This window comes from Theropithecus gelada, chromosome 12 (assembly GCF_003255815.1).
Source record: "Theropithecus gelada isolate Dixy chromosome 12, Tgel_1.0, whole genome shotgun sequence".
Taxonomy (NCBI): Eukaryota; Metazoa; Chordata; class Mammalia; order Primates; family Cercopithecidae; genus Theropithecus; species Theropithecus gelada.
The window spans coordinates 41,522,422-41,542,013 of NC_037680.1; the positions used below are offsets into that span (position 1 = coordinate 41,522,422).

Below are 19,592 nucleotides of genomic sequence, written 5' to 3' on the forward strand. Positions count from 1 at the left end.
TCCTTCCCCACTCCACTTCCAGGTAATCATTTCATAGAGTAGCCATCTCCTTTATTTCCTAGGTATCTTCAGCATCCCTCCTGTATATTGAATTATTCTTAGACTTATATACTCAGCCAAGCCACCTACTTAGAATTTAAGGAAATATTTTATCTAGATTTGCTTAAGTAACAATGATTTCCTTCTTCACCACCAGTCAGGATTATTTTGCCTCAAGGCCATTGATGAAAATAGTCCAGGTGCATTTCTCAGGTTTGAGGCAAAACTACATGTTCTAGTTGTTTATTCATATTTTGATGTGATCCTGGGTTTTTACTTCTTTTCATGCACAGAAAATCTTGCTGTCTTCCCAGGCATCAGCCACTGTCAATTTTCCGAAGCTAATTTATTTTTCAGCCTCAGTGCTTTTCTTAGTCACACCTATGACTCAGCTCGTCAGTCAGTATTTCCTTTCCCTTTGTCCTCCCCCTCCTAGCTTTTACATTATTTCTAACTCCCATCCACTCTTCTGCTGTAAGATTCTGAGCTACTACTCATCAGATTAAGTCCAATCACACTGAATAATAGATAGTCATTGATTTGTGTGCAAGACACTATGCTGCTTTCTGTGAGAACAGCTATTGCTTTCCCTGGCAAACTCCACAACACAGCTACATCTCAAAACAGCTCTAGCCAGAGCACATTAACCACATTGGAACTATAAGGGAGGGAATGTAATTACTGTAGCATCTATAAATCAAATCACACCATTGCCAAGGAGTTCTACAGGGATACAATATCAATGACATGACATTCTAGAATGCCATTTATCTCATAGGGTCAGCTTCCTCATGTTATGGAGAAAGAGAAAAAACAAAAAGACTGATCAGATCATTTTAACTGCCCAGGAATAGTCACTGCTGTAAGTATAATCCAGATATCCAGAGAGATTAACTTTTTACAAGAAAAAAAAAAAGGAAAATAAAGATAAACATGCCTTCACTATTTCTTTTAAATATTTTTCTTATTTAATTCAATTTATGTATTTATTTTGAGACAGGGTCTTGCTCTGTTGCCCAGGTTGAAGTGCAGTGGCATAATCATGGTTCACTGCAGCCTCGATTCCCTGCAAAAGCTCTGAGATACAGCTGTAGCTGAGGTAGCAGTGACCACAGGCATGTACAACCATGTCCAGCTAATTTATTTTTTCTTTATTATTATTATTATTATTATTTTGTAGAGGCAAAGCCTTACTACATTTCCCAGGGTGGTCTCAAACTCCTGGGGTCAAGCAATCCTCCTACCTTAGCCTCTCAAAATTTTGGGGTTACAGGCATGAGTCACCATACCTCGTTTCATAAATACATTTTTTAAAAATGAGGCATATTCAGTCTCTGTAAGGAACAAGGGGAGATTGTATTTAATCACATTAGAGCTTGTTTACCTTCAGTAAAACAAGCTTCTGGTTTAAGGTCTTCTTCGGGTTCAATTTCAGCTTGTTCACCTTCTCGGGGTAGAGCAACATCAACTGTGCTTCCTTCAGATGAGCTGGTTGCATTTAATTTCTGGAAACAAAATCCCATTTCAAAGATGTGATTTTCCCCTCTTTTATTTAACTAACTGGGAAATACTGTGTCATTTTGTGGAAAAAAAAAAAAAAAGGTAGTGATAGCATTTAACTCTATTAGCGTTACTGATCATTATGTACTAATAATTTAACATAAATCAAGACATACTATTCAAAATAATATGACGACTGACCTGAATCAGACAAAAAAATTTTAGACAACATTCAGTGTGGGTGGTCTGGAATGGATGGATTATACTGATTAACTTGTTTTATGATCTGCATTTGTATATGAATGCTATATGAACATAACTTAATACGTTAATATTGAGGCCAAGCCAAGAATAGTTGGATAAAGTGGTATGCTGACATCTAGTAATGATTATATTAACTAAAATACATCAAATCAAATTTTAATTTCCACCTCTTCAGATGGAAATTTTCAGAGGGCAAAGAACATTGCCAGTTGTTTCTAAGTATTGTCCATGTTTCTATAATTTTAGAAAGGAAGAGCAGCACCTTAACATGATTCACAGTCATTATATTTCAACTTTGCGCTCTATTTTTCTCTGGCTTACATAATTTTCTTCTTATTTTACTAGAAGAAAAATGATGGATCTCTCTCTTTTTTTGAACTGCATAACTGAATTCAATACTTGCCAAAGAATTCTAAATGAAATGGAAATTTCTTCATAAATGGCACTGTCCAGAATCTCTATAGACTTTCATTAGGAGCACATTCTGAATTCAACGTGTGATCCGGCTGTGAATATTTCCTTTAACTAAATCATTGTGACATGACACATGGCTAGAAGAGCCACTGTAATATTACAAGAATAAATAATAAGTACTCTGAGATCACTTGGGAAGACAGGATTGTGCAATGTTTTATGAAAACAGATGCAAAGACATGACATACAGCACAACCTAGATAATGTAAAGCTTTTATGATGAAAGAATAGTGCATGGACATGTTAATGGTTTCAAAGCCCCCATTAACTTTGGTAGCTGAGTGTTAGGGTCACTCTGCCAAAGCCTTCTGAAAGAGTTACTGTGTTATTTTTAAAAAGGCCATAAACACAGTTCACGTTGGGGAAATTTGGCTCAAAATTCCTGACTTAATGAAGACATAATGCAAATGTAGTTTAATATTTTACAATGTGAACTAATTAAAGGGTAGTATCCAGATGACACTTTCTGTTGTGTTACTTTAAAGGTGATATTAACCTGATATTAGCCATGTCCAAATATATATATTATGAAAATTACTTCACGTAAAAATACAATTTTTTAGTACAGTACCTCCTAGGCTGGAGTATGGTAAATAGAGAAGCTAGGCCATCACTTCTGGCTGATAGTTATTAGGGTCATGATAGCACAAACTTTTTTTCTTTTTTACCATTAATTTCCTCTACATTATGGAGAGGTGGGAAAGCCAAGACATCTTCTCCTCTCCTAGGATTTTTCTGCTTCTTATAGCCAGGATATTTTTATACATTTAAGAAAGACCTAGGAAAATTACTGCTTGGTAGAATTGCAGCAGCTTCTGGTGTAACTAAGAAAATACTGGATAATTGTTTGGTCTCAGCCACTAACTTTTTCTTCCAATTTCACTGGTAGTTTATGGGTTAATTACTATGGCTTTTGATGAGTGGCAGCCATAATATCCACTTTACAAGTAATAACAATAAGAAACCAATGTATTTGAGGTTAGTTATAGAAAGTTTCATTTTTTTTGTCCTCTTGTCTAATCCAAACTTAATGATTTCTGAGCCTCATCATAGTAAAGCTCAACCTCCTCTTATGAAGCCATTCTTGCATGATTTTCTTCATGCTGAATTTTATAGAGCATTTAATCTACTATACTTGCTTCCTTTGACCAAATATTCTCCTAAATATATGAACATATTTACATACATCTATGTATATACACACATGCATACCAACTACATACACACACACATATATATACCAAAAGATCCAGTATATCACCAAGTATAGAACAGACACTGAATAGTTATGTTGGGTTCACGAAGAGTGAATCAATAAACGTTTGAATATCTTTTAATGTCACTTTATAGAGTGAATTATAGTCTTTAGATAATTCTATCTCTCCATTTTGATCTATAACTCAAGTCTGGTCCTGACAGAGTCTATCTAATTATATTAGAAAATGCATTTTCTTATTAAATAGGAATTATTTAATAAAAAATAATGTTAATAATAAAAAAGTAATTATACATGTATACACACACACGTACTTTTCCATTTGAAAACTTTAGAAAATATACTCACCCTTCACTTCCCATGTTACCACTGCTAATATAATTGTGAGATGTTTAATTTTTCACATTATAATTCTTCCATGTATTCTGTAGGTGTCTTATGTTTAATACAAATATATACATATTTAAAACAAACCCTTTACAGCACAAGTCCTAATAGCCACTAACCTGAATGACAATGGAATCAATCGTTTACACATATGGACCTCCGGGTGTATTTTTTGTTATTGGGAAGGTCATTAGATTACATATATTTGTGAATGTGGTTAAGTTGTTTGGATATAAATAATCTCTATTCTAATAGCTCTGAAGGTTATGCATTTATACATCTTAAGGTAGAGAGGGACAGTGATCACAGTTCACTTCTCTTCTCCTGGCATTGTGAGGCACAACATATCTGTTGACAACGGACAAGGAAAAAACCCTGCCACCATTCTACTATTGATTGTCCAAGGAGTAGAACACATTTCATGGAGAATTGCTTTACAGTTATTCCAGAGACTTTCTGATTATAAAGATAATCTTTCAGGCTCTGGAAAGTCCCTCAAGGAATGCTCAGAGGGAATCTTGGCAAAGCTTTTGCAAGCTCCCAGGACCCTCATGAACCAAAGCTTAGAAAATCGTAAGTTAGTTTTCATTTCACTAAAAAGTGTTTTATGGGAGGCTTCCTTATCTATGAAGGTTGACATAAAGTCAGCTTTCCCAAGTTGAAGAATCTGACTCAGTCATGATTTAATCTCTCTCTCTCTCTTTTTTTTTCCCCGCCTTGGGACAGGGTCTCACTCTGTGGCCCAGACTGGAGTGCTGTGGCATGATCATGGCTCACTGTACCCTCAACCTCCCAGACTCCATCGATTCTCCCATCACAGCCTCCCAAGTAGCTGGGGCTATAGGTGCATGCCACCGTGCCTGGCTGATTTTTATTTTTATTTTATTTTATTTACTTATTTATTGAGACGGAGTCTCGCTCTGTCACCCAGGCTGGAGTGTAGTGGCGCAATCTGGGCTCACTGCAAGCTCCGCCTCCCGGGTTCACGACATTCTCCTGCCTCAGCCTCCCGAGTAGCTGGGACTACGGGCACCCGCCACCATGCCGGGCTAATTTTTTGTATTTTTAGTAGAGACGGGGCTTCACTATGTTAGCCAGGATGATCTCGATCTCCTGACTCCGTAATTCGCCCGCCTCGGCCTCCCAAAGTGCTGGGATTACAGGCATGAGCCACCGCGTCCGGCCGACCTGGCTGATTTTTAATTTTTTGTAGGGATAGGGTTTTGCCGTATTGCCCAGCCTGGTCTCAAACACCTGGGCTCAAGTGATTCATCCACCTTGGCCTCCCAAAGTACTGAGATTATAGGTATGAGCCACTGCACCTCGCCAATTTAATCTTATTAGTCAGAAATGCTACTACATTATTTTTTAATGCCCTAGGTCACATATTTATCATAGGAAAGTACCTGTGTTTTAATTCTATGAAGTTATGAAAATATTGCATCAATTATATAAAATTTCTGAAGTTATGCATTTACCTATATTTATAAATTAAATTGTGAATCACATTCTTATTAAATTACATCAACTTACCAATTATGATCTGCTACCTGATATGCTTTAGTCACTGGATACATAAAGAACTTTACTGCAGTATTTTTAAATCATTAATTTACACCCTGAAAAACTATATAAGCATTTTAAATTGTATACATTTATAAAATACATATCTATACTATATACATAATTCTATACACTGATGTAGTCTAAATAATCTAAACATTTTTCTAATTAAGTTCAACACTTTGGCATTCACATTCTAGTCAAGGGTGGTTTGTGATACATCTTATTATAGTCATAACCAAAATGACCTCCAAATTTGTTTAAAAGCATATAACTGATTGAAAAGCAAGTGACCAATAAATATAAAGAATAACTTACTTTCTTTATATTGCCATAGCTGTGATACTACAATGATATAAAAAAAGCAAAGAAACCTGAAATTAAATTTACCATATTAAGGAACTCGATGACTATACTAAATAACTAAATTCATACTTGTTCTGAAGTAGTTAGAAAAATATAATTGGGCATATAGGCATAATAATAGAAAGTTTCCATATAAAACCACATAGTACAAGTTCAAACTTGTTTTCTTGTACTATTTTCTCCCTACTCCTCCAATATTTTATGGCACTTAAAGGTTAAATTCTTCCATCCCTTGTAGAAACGACTGGGTCTACAGAGGGATGATGGCTTATGCTCTACAAATGCACGCTGGAAAGCAGGTTTTAAGATGCAACATTCTCCAGGCCTAATTCAGTCACAGAAAACATGCCTGGCTGTAGCAGAAGCCTGGCGCAATGCTGTGGAAGCCGCACGCTGATCCAAGAACCATGTCCTCAAAGACATGGTACCTGAATATGAAGTTTTCAAGAAGGTTAACTACAAATACCACTCACAGGAATGAATGGGTTATTTCAACATAAGAAACAATAGAGTTAACACCCGAAAAAGGCCATGAGACCATTCCCCGCTGCTCAATAGCGTGACCTTATATAGAAATTCCCCCATATGACAAATATTGCTCTTGATTTTTATCCAATTAAATAATGAAATTTAACTTTCAGAGATGAAAGAGAATGTTAGCAACTGGCCTACTTCCACTGAAATGCGCTCACATTTCATTTATTTTCAGTCAGCTATCAAATATTTGACTCTCACAAACTGCTGTATGATTCAAGAGGCAAAATAAAAGATTCAGCCATTACAGATTGCCTTTAAAATCTAGCCATTTCTCTAAAAAAGTTGTGGATTTTTGTCTTGCTAGTAGAAGAGGAAAGTTTTGGCCATACACACTATCAGGGCCTTAGTCTGATCTTTTGGATATGCATAACCATATCTGGACTTATGATATTTCACATGAAAAACAGACAGCCACACAGTGAAGCCCTTAGGTTGCTTGTCCTAGGTGGGAAGAACAAGGCCAGTAGCTTTTTTTTTTTTTTTTTTTTTTTTTTCACGATCTCTTATCAAAAGATTAAAAATATGAACCACCACCATCTGGTTTGCCTGGACATATATTAAATGTACAACATCCCCGGAGCTCCTTTTATTTTTAAAATAGCCTGAATAAGAACATGGTATGTGAAACTGAAAATCATTATGCTGTAGTTGAAGAGTAGGGTAAAAGAGCATCAAAAAGGAAAAAGAAAAAGGCCATTTGTTTTCAGAAAGGATACAAAAGTATTCATCTGAACGAGCCTTATTTTTTTTTTTTTCAGCAGAAGTACACTAAAGCACCAAGACCATCTTTAAAGGTTGAGATGGGTTTAAAATGGCTATTCACACACCCATCTGCTCCTCTCAAAGAACTGCTTCACATTCAGTTTCACAAAGAACATTTGGAAGACACTGGCCATGTAACAGAGAAACTGAAAGCTAGAGTCATTATTGCATTGCTTTCCAAATTCCAAAAACAGCACAAAGCCTTTTCCAGAAGGGCATGTGCTCCGGACCTTAGTCAAACATCTACTTTCAAAGTTTCCATAAAGACTCTGAAAAGGAGTGAATCCTGTTACAAACATGGCGTAAATAATAATGTGCCAGTATTATTTAATTCTATTCTGCTTGTGAAAAAAAAAGAAAAAGAAATCAGATTTTCTTCAATGACTAATAATGTTGTTTTATTCTAAATCTAAAAATTTGGTGCTGAATAAAAATTGCATAAATCACCATGGACTGTATCTTCGTTACTATTTTCCATAGATAACTTTATGTCTGAATTTTTTTTTTTTTTTTTTCATTTTGCAACTAATTCTCAGTTATCCCTAGGGAAAATAAGAGTATGTATAAATTAAACCCAGAGACAACCCCAAACTAATTAGATACTCCTTGTCACCAGAAGCCCTGAAAACTGCCCAATATTTACAAACTCTTTACTTTTGCTTCAAAATTTCCCTCCCAGAACCCGCACTCTGGCTGAGATTCCAGTAAGCAATGGAGACAGTTGAGTCAATAGAATAAAATGAAAGCTCAGTAAGCCACAAATCTACAATGATCTTGGGAGATGCCCTTTACCCCTCACAAAACTAAAATTAGTAATTAAAAACTGAAAATAGTAAATTTTCCAAGTCTCTTTTTTGCCTGGTCAGTTTTGGGTAGAACATTTAGGGAGAAATTAACATAGATCATGGAAATTTCAAATAAAAAATGGGTACACTAGGCCAATTACTTAATGATCAAGATGTAATGAATTTTCATCCCATATATCATGAAGCTTTCTTTTTTAAGTTACTTTACAATGATCACTATGGTTTTGCAGACATAACTGTTCTTAACCTACATGAAAATCCAAGATATGTGTTGCCCAAATGCATACAGACTATGGCCCTTCATCTCCAAACCTCAAGATCACCCATCACCCTATTCTTTTTTTTCTTTTTTCTTTCTTTCTTTTTTTCCTTTTTTTACAGAACCTTTTCCCCAAAACATGAAAACAAACATTTTCATCTGGAGCACATGAATTGGATAGATTGAAAATTATATTCATAGATCTGAATATAATGATCTGAAAATGGCAGTACTATCAGAAAAAAAAAAAAAACCCATGAGGCTTATTTTGGTAATACAATTTACTTATAAAGGCTGAATCAACAACAAAAAGTCGTGGTCTTATTTTAATGAAATAAAAGCAGATAAACAAAAAAATGCATGCCCTCCTACATCCCTGACTATATTGTACCATAAACATTCCTATCATGTTTTAAAATAGATATTATAGATCCTATAGAGCATGCAATTGATTTTAAAAGGCTAAAGACTAAATTAGAAAACCCATTAGCAGAATTAAATATGATGTTGGGATTGCCCATCTCGCCTGACCATGCTGTGATGTGTCACACGATTCAGCAGAGAGCAGCTGGGCAAGTCTAGCACTTCCTTGCCATGGCAGGGGAAGGAACATAGCTGAGTAGCATGCAGGCCAGTCAAAATTCATTTAGAACGTGATTATACATGTACAACTTGCTTGGGTAACCTGGGTAAAAGTGGTGGCACGAGCCTCTGGCTGGTTAAAAAACACCAGAGCTGCATTCTTGATGGCTCCAGCTTGATTTTACTCCTGTGAGAAGTAAGAATGGTAAGCGGTGAAGGTCACAGTAAGATATTGCTAGATTGTGTTTGGAATTCAACTTCAAATATGATTGTTAAAGGCATTTATTCTATATCTTTCACTTAGGAAGACAAACCAATAATCTTTTAAGAATTAAATTGTAAAAATTCATAGTTATATAAGTATTTCAAGAAATCATGATTATGAGAACTTAAAAAATATAAAAACAAAGAAATTCTACATTAGAGCGTCTCAAAAAGATTCGTATAATTCCAAGTTTTTGCAATATTAAAAAAAAAATCACTATTTTGAAATCCATGCCTTCAATTTCCTGACCTTTTTTCATGCAAAAGTTTGTATTTGCTTCCATACCAGCCTATTTATGTTAGTGGTATTCATATATACAGATATATACACACACATATATAACAGCAATTCCTATGTTTATCTCTAAAATCTTCTAGGGATCATTTCTCTTTAGCTGCACTAGTCAGGTATCCTTTATTAGGAAAACGAACAAAAGAAATACAGTAACTGGAGTTTTCAAATACCATCTAAATTAATGATTAATTTACTGTCTCCTCTTCAAGTAGACATTTCATGAAATTTTTTTAGTGAAAAATGTATAACTCTGGTGGGTTTAACTTATATGAGTGCTTCCTTTATTAGCAAAGAGGAAGGATATTCTGTGCTCTGCAAAGTAAAGTTCAATGTTCTCTTGCTACTTGTGTCAAAAACCTAAGAAACATGAACCAAAATGTCACTTTATGGATATGTTATTTTAAATGTGTTCATGTGTGTGTGATACCTATTAAAAAGGAATAACCCAGCCAATGTAAGTGTGCACCTGAAGTGTGCTAGCAGCTTTTGGAAATTTCAAATAAAAAATGCACTTTGCTAGAATTCATCTAATCTGCTCTATAATATTAGAACATGCTGGTATTGGCTTTTTATTTTAAAAACTGTCTGCTTTTTATCTTGTGTGTGAGCATGTATGAGAGTTGCCCTGTTACTTTTTTGGTGGGTTTTTAAAGTATTCATTTGACTAAATCATTCACATAAAATTTATTGTTGGATGAATTTAATATTACTGTGCAAGATAATTTGAAATTTTATTCTAGCTTTATAAAAATACATACCTTTATATTTATTTAACAATTTTCCCACTAACATATTTATATATTTTAGATAATTTCTTTACATTTTGTAATTGAATTCTATGTATTCAAAATTTAGCTTGGAAGAGGATAAAGTAGTTATTACAATCACCCTAGAAGACCTTTTTGTTCAGGTAAGAAATGTTTTCCAGGATTACATAACAAGGGAGAGATTTATATCTTGTTATTCTAAATTTATGATGTTTAAACCATTAAAAAGACATGATAATGAGCAGTCATTTGAAATATCTGTGGTCATTATGAAATTTTTAAAGTAGTTTGGAAACCAACTGTTCGGTAGGAGGAAATTAAGATATTTACTTTCCATAAATCTGATGTCAAAAAATTCTGTGGTATTAATCTAGAAAAAGTTTTTCTGCCTTTTAGCTTTTCTGCCTCTTTTTGACCCCAAGTTTTTATGCTACTTTGTCTCTAGTTTTCTCTTTTTTCTTTCACTTTATAATTACTTATTTGATGAGCTCCTTCATTTTCAGGGAATCAGGTAATTATAAAATCTGCATTATCAAACATTTTACCTTATTTTTAAACCCTGACCTCTGACTCAGACTGTTTCCCAACACTGATGCTTCTAATTCAGTATATCCCAATTGAACTCCTTTTCCAACATAAACCGGGTAGCCCTTTTTAAAGGCCATTTCAGAAAGTGGCATTGCTGTTTTTCCATTTTCCCAGATTCTTTAGTAGGTTTCTCAGGTTGCCAATGAGTCTCAATTCTCATTACTTATTACCCTAGCTGAGAATTTTATCACCTCATTGCTATCGAATGATTATCACCACATTCCCCAAGATAATCTTTCTTATCTTTCACTCTAAACTGTTTTACTCTTTGATGTCAAATTAATGTTCTTAAAACAGCACTTTCCTATTGCCTTCCCCTACTTCAGAACAGAAAATAGCTCCCTATTAACTCCAAACTCTGTGGCTTACTTTAAAACTTTATAATCTGAAACTACCTCACACATTCAAACATATTTTCCACTATATATTCAACCAATACTTACCTCTGTAGATTATCACTGCATGATAATCTGCAATAATAACCTTAAACTCTCTTTAATACCAAGCTCACTGTCAGCTCCAGCTTTCCTTCAGTAAGCTTCAGCATTTTGCTTTCTGTTAATCTATATTGACCCAAACTTTGAGGCCTATTTCAATTTTATCTCTTCCATTTAGCAATGACTCTTGCTGTCCTCAATATCTATAGCCTCATATGCAACCTGACAGGATTAAACTTTTTAATGGGTCTTTAATGATTTCATGAGTTCATGTTAGCTTACTCAAACATGTTGAGATTTCCTTGAAGGAGAGTTTTGTTATAGAGCTCTTCTTCACCCCTAGCATCCAGCAGATTGCTGAATTCACAAAAAGTGCTCAGTAAGTTCTTGTTAATTGACTGGTATTGCTTCTTACATAAATTCATACCAAGTGATCGGAAATAAAATTAGAGTTGAATTCTTAGTTTGTCAGAATGAGCAACATAAATTAGAATTGAACTCACTAAGCAGACTTTAAATGGAATTCAGAGAAAAAAATCACTACCTAATTTTGTAGGTATTTTACCTTTTTCAAAATATTTTCCAATTTATTATCATACTATCTTTCAGCAACTCTAAAATACCTGAAAAAACTCAGGAAGCTATGAGTTGTAAGATTGTCAGTTACCTATTATAAGGATTTCAGATCAAATTTTGTTGATACGCTTATTTACAAAAAAGAGTTCCAAAATATGCTCACAAAATCATACATTGTTGGTTTGGTTCCCACTGTGTCAACATTATACCCTCAAGCTAAAACGTGTCTTTTATAACTCCATCTGTACTAGACTTACTTTGTATTCATATATTAAATGTCTATATATAAATAATAGTAAAGAATTTTAATCCTCTTTTCCACAACACAGAATTGAAGAATTAATACCATTACTACTATGATAGAAACTTAAGAATACTAATCATGCAGTAGGATGATTAGTTTCCTTCCTTCCTTCCTTCCTTCCTTCCTTCCTTCCTTCCTTTCCCTCTTCTTTCTCCTTCCTTCCTTCCTTCTTTCCTTCCTTCTTTCATCCCTCCCTCCCTCCTCTCCTTCCTTCCTTCCTTCCTTCTTTCCTTCCTTCCTCCCTTCCTTCTTTTTTCTCTTCCTTAGTAATACAACAGTAAGAGCAGGTTAATTAATCTACAAAATAACTATAGCCCTCAAGTGAAGCTTTTTAAAGTAGTTCTTAGTATTTTCAAGTTACTCTGGAAGACTATAGATTTGCTCATCCTTGACTGGGCAAAATATAATCAGTCCTACTTGCACTTTCCTAATGTGTATAACACTTTCATAAATGAAACACTATCATAGTGAATCAGACTTTCAGAGGTTAACAAAAGTACATAAATTTTCACATAAAAATAAGCAAAACCTAATATAGAGAGTAAGGAGATCAAGAAAATAAGTTCATTTATTTTTTTAAAGAACATAATGTAGTTGAGAGTGTAATGTATTAAATAACATCTCTTTTTTGGAAGGCTACTTTTCTTTTTTTGAGATAGGGTCTTGCTTTGTCACTCAGGGTTGAGTAAGGTAATGTGATCATGGCTCGCTGCAGCCTCTACCTCCTGGGCTCAAGCAATCCTCTCACCTCAGCCTCCTTTGTAGCTGGGACTACAGGCATGTGCCACCATGCCCAGTGAATTTTCATATTTTTTTGTAGAGAGGAGATTTCACCATCTTGTCCAGACTGGTCTTGAACTCCTGGACTCAAATGATCAGCCTTGTTGGCCTCCCAAAGTGCTGGGATTATAGGCATGAGCCACCATGCCCAGTCTAAAAGGCCACATTTTTAAACCACATTTTCAAACGATCAAGAAAATGAATATACTAAATACTCAGAATGGTTTAATTTCTTGTGAAAAGTTGGAATTTTTAGAAATGCATTTCCCCATAAAGAGTATCTGGTGATTTTCCAGCATCACTATATATATATATATATATATGACTTTCAATATTACTTTTTAATAATGCATATAAGTACAATGAAAATAGTAAGTAACTGTAGTACATGGTTATCATAGGAAATGCAACAAAAAATTTAAAAGCATTCTTACCTCTTTGCTTTCTTCTAGTTCTGACTCACTGCTGAACTCTTCAGTATTTAAGTTTTCAAAGTCAGACTCTCCAACAGCAATTGGCACTGTTACAGTGAGGCTGGGGTTGTTTATGAATGACATATAATCATTTTCATCGATTACGTATTTTTCAACACTGCTTCCGGTACCTACACCACTGGTGGTTCCATTCCCATCTCTAAGATAATTAAGCTCTTTGCTTATTTCAATTCCAGTATTATTGGACATGCAGCTGTCTATCTTATTGCCTTCATGGATTTCTATAACTTTTGGCTTTCTAAAAAAGGCTTTTCGGAAACACTCCCGTATCTTATTTTTCACATAATCGATTCCCTTTTGCATTCTTCCTACTGCAATCTGCAGATTATTCATTTCATTGTCATCATCAGTAGCAGCAAGGTTGTCTGAGCTAAATGAACTCAACAATAAGGCCAGAAAGAGGTTCAGAACCTAAAAGAAAAAACGAAAAAAAAACTATTTTAATATTGAAATATGCATTTAAATAACAGCCTAAAAAGGGAACTCAGATCTTTGCTAAAATTATTTCAGCAAATGTTTATTGAATGCTTACTATATTTCAGATGCCATGTCTAAGTCACACACTCTTTAAAGGACTTGATATCCTGCTCTAAGGGCAAAACGATAAAACAAGCACCTCTCCTTTTTTCCTGTTGGGAGGGACAATAGGAAAGCAGAGCTTCTAAGATTTTAAATGGTGTCTACTCAGGTTTGCCAGCGAAAAGACAAAATCTCGGCCTCAAGGTTTTTGCCAATGAGAGAGAAAAAAAGATACTTTCATCTTAATCATTTTATCTTACTTCATCTTACCATTTTTTTTCCCTAGGGAATTTCTAGCTTCATGTATATAAAGAATGAACTCATTTATTTAATAGCCTGATGATATGTACCAAATGATGCACTTGAAATACAAATTCCTTTGGCGCGATGGCCACAAACTTTTATAACAGCAGAAATTTCTAAGTCAAATTATATACGATTTAACATGTTTCCCATCAAATACACTTTGAAATTTATGTGTTCAAATAGCTCAACAGATGGAGAGAAATCTAAAAGTGTACCAGGGTTTAGGCTAAACTCATAAGTTACTTTTCTTTTTCTTTCTTTGTGTGTGTGTGCGTGTGTGTAGAAAGTATGAGGCAATATTAACTCTCAGAATATCATAGGATACGTGAAAAAGCTACCCAGCCAACTGGTAAGTTATGGTTAATGCAGGAATAATTCATTATTTCTGATGTAAAAGAAAATTTATAACAATATTTTTAGTCTGAAATGGAGTTAGTTATTGAGTTTCAGAATATGTTACACTATAGGAAGACATGCAAGGCAAAAGCCCCAGTTTGTTTCCCTATTTCTGTATCAGATTTTTTTCAGAACCTAGAGCTCCCTAATTTACTATTCTGGAGAAAAAAATTGCGTGTTTGTAGGTATCCCAGTAGCATTCTTTTGAACAGGTTTATCTGAAATGTATCCCTCAAAGGAAAGGCCTAATGTAATGACATAAAGAAATGCTTTGCCCACACATGATTGAGAAATTTAAGCATTAAACATCTAACTATATAAACTATGTTTTTATATTAGTGATTTTAAGTCACAGTTAAAACTAAGCCCTTTGAGTCTGGACAATGTCCATACATATGAATAAGTTAAACTGTAATAATTGGTTTTCCTTTAGTAATGCAAATTCAGGGAAGAAAACATTTTGTCCTCCTCCAAGTTACTTGGATAATTACAATGCATAGCTAAAATATAATGGTCTACTTCACTGAAATGTGTCTTCAAAACTTGGTAGTATATGACCTATATCTCTGAGTAAGCCAACTACATGAACTATGAACATGCAAAGAGCAATTTGATTATAGAATAGATAGTTGTCTTTTTAGATTTAGTAGAGGTCATTTTCATATCAAAACAATATTAGGACACAATTCGTCTTAGTGATAAAAATTTACTTTCTTTGAAGAAGAAAGTAAAATCTAATATTTATGCCCCTCAGGCATTCATAAATACCCCTGATTTAATCTTTACATCAAAGATATGATTTCAGTTTTGTTATCCCAATGTCATAAAAAATGGGAAACCAGAGTCCAGGAGAAGTTAAATAACTTGCTCATTCTCAGAGTGTTAATAGGGGGATTTTAGTCTAGGCCACTTACTATAAACCAGAGATATGTTTACCATATCTGGCCACCTTCCCAGCTACTGTCTGCTCTTGTTCTAATTTATGAGCATTTGTAATACATACGTACCACAAGGTTTCCAATGACCATGACCAACATGAAAACAATAAGGCACATGGTTTGGCCAGCAACCTCCATACAGTCCCACATGGTCTCTATCCACTCTCCACACAGCACGCGGAACACAATCAGGAAGGAGTGGAAGAAGTCGTTCATGTGCCACCGTGGGAGCGTACAGTCATCATTGATCTTGCAGACACATTCTTTGTAGCTCTTACCAAAGAGCTGCATGCCGACCACAGCAAAAATGAAGACGATGATGGCCAATACCAAGGTGAGGTTTCCTAGAGCCCCCACAGAATTGCCAATGATCTTAATTAGCATATTTAGTGTGGGCCAGGATTTTGCCAACTTGAAAACTCTAAGCTGTAATGAAGTGAAAAGATGCTCTTAGTAGTAATCATAATATAATTTTATACATTATTTTATTACTATGTGGTATCATAGAACCACATGTGGTAGATGTAAAAACTCAAAATATGCTGAACTAATTCAATTTCAAATCCAGAAAAAACAGTGTTAACAATATTAGAATTGTAAATCAGGTCATAATATCATTTAAGGGCAAAAGTAAAAATAATAAAACATTTCGGAAATAATAAATAAAACATTTCTGATTCATCAAAAGATATGCCCATGTAAACAAATTGATATTTTGATTAGAGACATTTTTAAATTAGCAAACTAATGTTATCTTCAGGTTCTATTTTAGAGAGTAAAAAGAAATATTAAAAGTATAAATCATATATTTTTATGGGCCAAATAAAATAAAAGTAAAATAAACTAAATAATATGATACAAATGTACAGAAAAAAATTGAATACACATTTTGCTTAATTTTCAATAAAAATTGTATATATTTCTCAATAAAATTGTGCTGTAATTTAAAAAGTTTGTTATACAATTATTTAAGATATTAATAACATCAACTATTTCCCCGCATGTTGCTTTAAAACAGTCCCCATTCATAGAAGTAGGGTTAATAAAAAGCTAAAATTAATTGGGGCCTAAAATTCTTATTTGCATGTCTATACAGACTGTAAGGCCAAAAAAACTTCATAAACTGAAAACACAGTTTTAGAAAGTACACGTAGGTTTTCAGATGTGCCCTACATACCTAATCATTATAAAGTATTTCAAACGCTTTCATCAATCTTAGAAACTGTTTATACTTAAAGAGGATGTTTATATTTTTTTAAAATGTTATATATTGATGTAAAATTAAAATTAAAATTAATAATTATATAAATATACATTGATTCAATTTCAAAATAAATGTGCCAATGAGCGACAGGAATATATATAAATAGATACCAGTCTGAATGATCGCAGTACAGACAATCCTTCCACATTTGATAGACCAAGCTCCATTAAACTCAGGCTGACAATAATTCCATCAAAGATATTCCAGCCCTCTTGGAAATAGTAATAAGGATCCATGGCAATGATCTTGAGAACCATTTCTGCTGTGAAAATCCCAGTGAAGACCTAAAAATAGAGATCAGCACTACTTCAAGAGCACTGAAAAACACTGATGCTACATGAATTTATAAAGAAGAACATTAATAGTCAGGAATAAAAATATCTAAAATTTAAAGTGAGAAAATGTGACAAATCAACTCAAGTCTAGCTTTTTTGTTTTGTTTTGTTTTCATTTTCATTTTTATTTATTTATTTTTGAGACATTGTCTCCTTCTGTTGCCCAGGTTGGAGTACAGTGGCACGATCTCGGCTCACTGCAACCTCCGCCTCCCAGGTTCAAGTGATTCCCCTGCCTCAGCCTCCCAAATAGCTGGGATTACAGGCGTGGGCCACCATGCCCAGCTAATTTTTGTAATTTCAGTAGAGACAGGGTTTCACATCATGTTGGTCAGGCCAATCTCGAACCCCTGACCTCAAGTGATCTGCCCACCTCAGCCTCCCAAAGTACTGGGATTACAGGCATGAGCCACCACACCCAGTCATGTCTAGCATTTTTTTTTCCCCTCTAGGAGAGTATTTTATTAAGCAGAGTGATATTATTTAATGAATCTGCTGGATTTCCAAGAAAAACACTAATTTTAAAACATTTCGTGGTCTACATTTTAAATCTGGTATTGAAAAATAGCTCCTGAATTATTGCCCTTGTTGGTACACTACATTTCTAACACAATTACAACCAAATTCATTTCTGGGTAGTATTGCATCAGGAACAAATCCACATATTATTGAAAGTTATTAAAAATTGATTTCATAAAAACCATATTTTGTTTTTGATTTTGTGTTTTTTAAGGGATACCATCTTATTTCTATAATTTTATAAACATTCCTGAAACAAGAGTAAGTTTGCCGTAAATGGTTTATAATAACGATCTCTGGATGCATGCCTCAGAATTAAGGTTAATGGATTAGTAGAGTAACAAACTGCAGATTTAACTGAAACCAGCAGGAGAAAATACTCAGTATGCATATACATGTAAATAAGATTAATAAATCACTTGAGTGGCTAGCTAAATGTGTATTTGACAATAGAAAGAAAAACAATGAAACAAACACATTTATTTTTTAACTCAAAATGATAGGCTGAGAGACACAGGACATGAAGAATTGTGAAATCACTCTTGCAGAAAATCTTTTAAAGCAATTCTCTTAATTCACTATAGTTAAAAATTACAATTTATGACTGTAAAGTCAAGCTTAGCATTTACCAAGATAAATCAGCCTTTATCTTGAAGGAATTCTGTCAAAATAACAGTATAACAATTATTTGGTTTCCTAAAACATCGTATTACTTAAAAGAAATATTGATCCACCCTTACAGAGGTATAAATTCAGCTAACACTTCATTGTTTCCAATCACAGATGAAAAATACCCATCACAGAAAGAAAAACAGCCTGACAGTAGTCATCCATTCACTCAAATAGAAATAAAATGTATTTTAAGCAAGCCTAGTACATGAAAATCCAGGTATATGGTGAAATGCCCATTGAAAAATATATTTTTCATTTTACAGAATAACACATCAAAGATTCTTTTTTTCAAATAGTGATTTTGCCTGGTAAATACAAAGTAAGTTCTAACTATACAAATTTTATTTCTTGTATAAAACTTTTAGAAGCAGTTATTATTTGAAATAGGCACTCTGATGATAGAAATATATTATTTAAAGTGAGCTAGAACCATCCAGGTAAATAATCTACAAACATCTCTTTCTATAGAAAATCATAAGGTGGTATTTTCAGCTCTTCTAAAATGACTAGATCTCATGCCTTTAAAAACATATACCCTAAATTTACACTTATCTAAAAATGTAATCCCACCATGAAACTTTTCATTAAAAATAATATTTTTATTACAGCTAGTAATCCAAAATGACAGCTATATCTCTGTAAATGTTTTCAATTAAGGCCCTAAAAATCAATGGGATAGTTTTTGGTACATTTTAATCTAGTTTCAGCATTGTCAGGTAGGTTGGAAATGTTTGTTATGATGAAGATGTTGTCTAACCTACTACGATTGATAGGCTATTTTTTGCTTATTGAATCCCTATGATGGTTGCAAGCATTTTATAATGATTAAAAAACAAACAGAAAAATACTCCACAAAAATACAGAGCACCTTAGCAAAACTTAATTGAGATTCAAGGTCTCTTGATATTCAAATTTGATTAATCTCATCAACAAGGAAGTGATTAATTTTTATGTACTGCAGAAACAATACAAAATGGGGTATGTTGATCTAAGTTAAGATGGAAAATTCCACAATTCAATGTCCTCATGTATAATATAAGGCAGTATGCAATAATTTGAGCCGTAATAAACTAGTCCATAGATATTCTAAATATATGTTAATGAGCAAAGTATAAGCTCTCCACAAAACATGCTGTGTAATTATCTATGATCTATAATATAGTCTTAAGTCAGCTAAGCACCCATGATAGAAATTCTGTCTTTCTCTCTCACATGCTCTCTCTCTGCCTATATATTAAATATATGTATTACTTTCATATGTATAAATATTTATGATAAAGGTTGTTATGGGTAGGAAATAAGATATTCTATGAACAAATGCTTTGTAAATTATGCAATGCATTATTGATATGTTAATCATTATAGTAAGGAGGTATCAACCAA

The 19,592-nt window shown here is 33.8% G+C and overlaps 1 protein-coding gene across 14 annotated transcripts in view; it reads right to left on the minus strand.

Moving 5' to 3' along the window:
• Positions 1–19,592, minus strand: part of SCN3A (sodium voltage-gated channel alpha subunit 3) — an 86,496-nt gene that overhangs the window by 26,919 nt on the left and 39,985 nt on the right. For all 14 annotated transcript variants that reach the window (XM_025404444.1, XM_025404433.1, XM_025404448.1 and 11 more), the window contains 4 exons: positions 16,794–16,967; positions 15,489–15,845; positions 13,201–13,671; positions 1,424–1,544 (listed from right to left, as the gene is read on the minus strand). In XM_025404444.1, the coding sequence (XP_025260229.1) occupies positions 1,424–1,544; positions 13,201–13,671; positions 15,489–15,845; positions 16,794–16,967 (1,123 nt within the window). The remainder of the gene's footprint in view (positions 1–1,423; positions 1,545–13,200; positions 13,672–15,488; positions 15,846–16,793; positions 16,968–19,592) is intronic.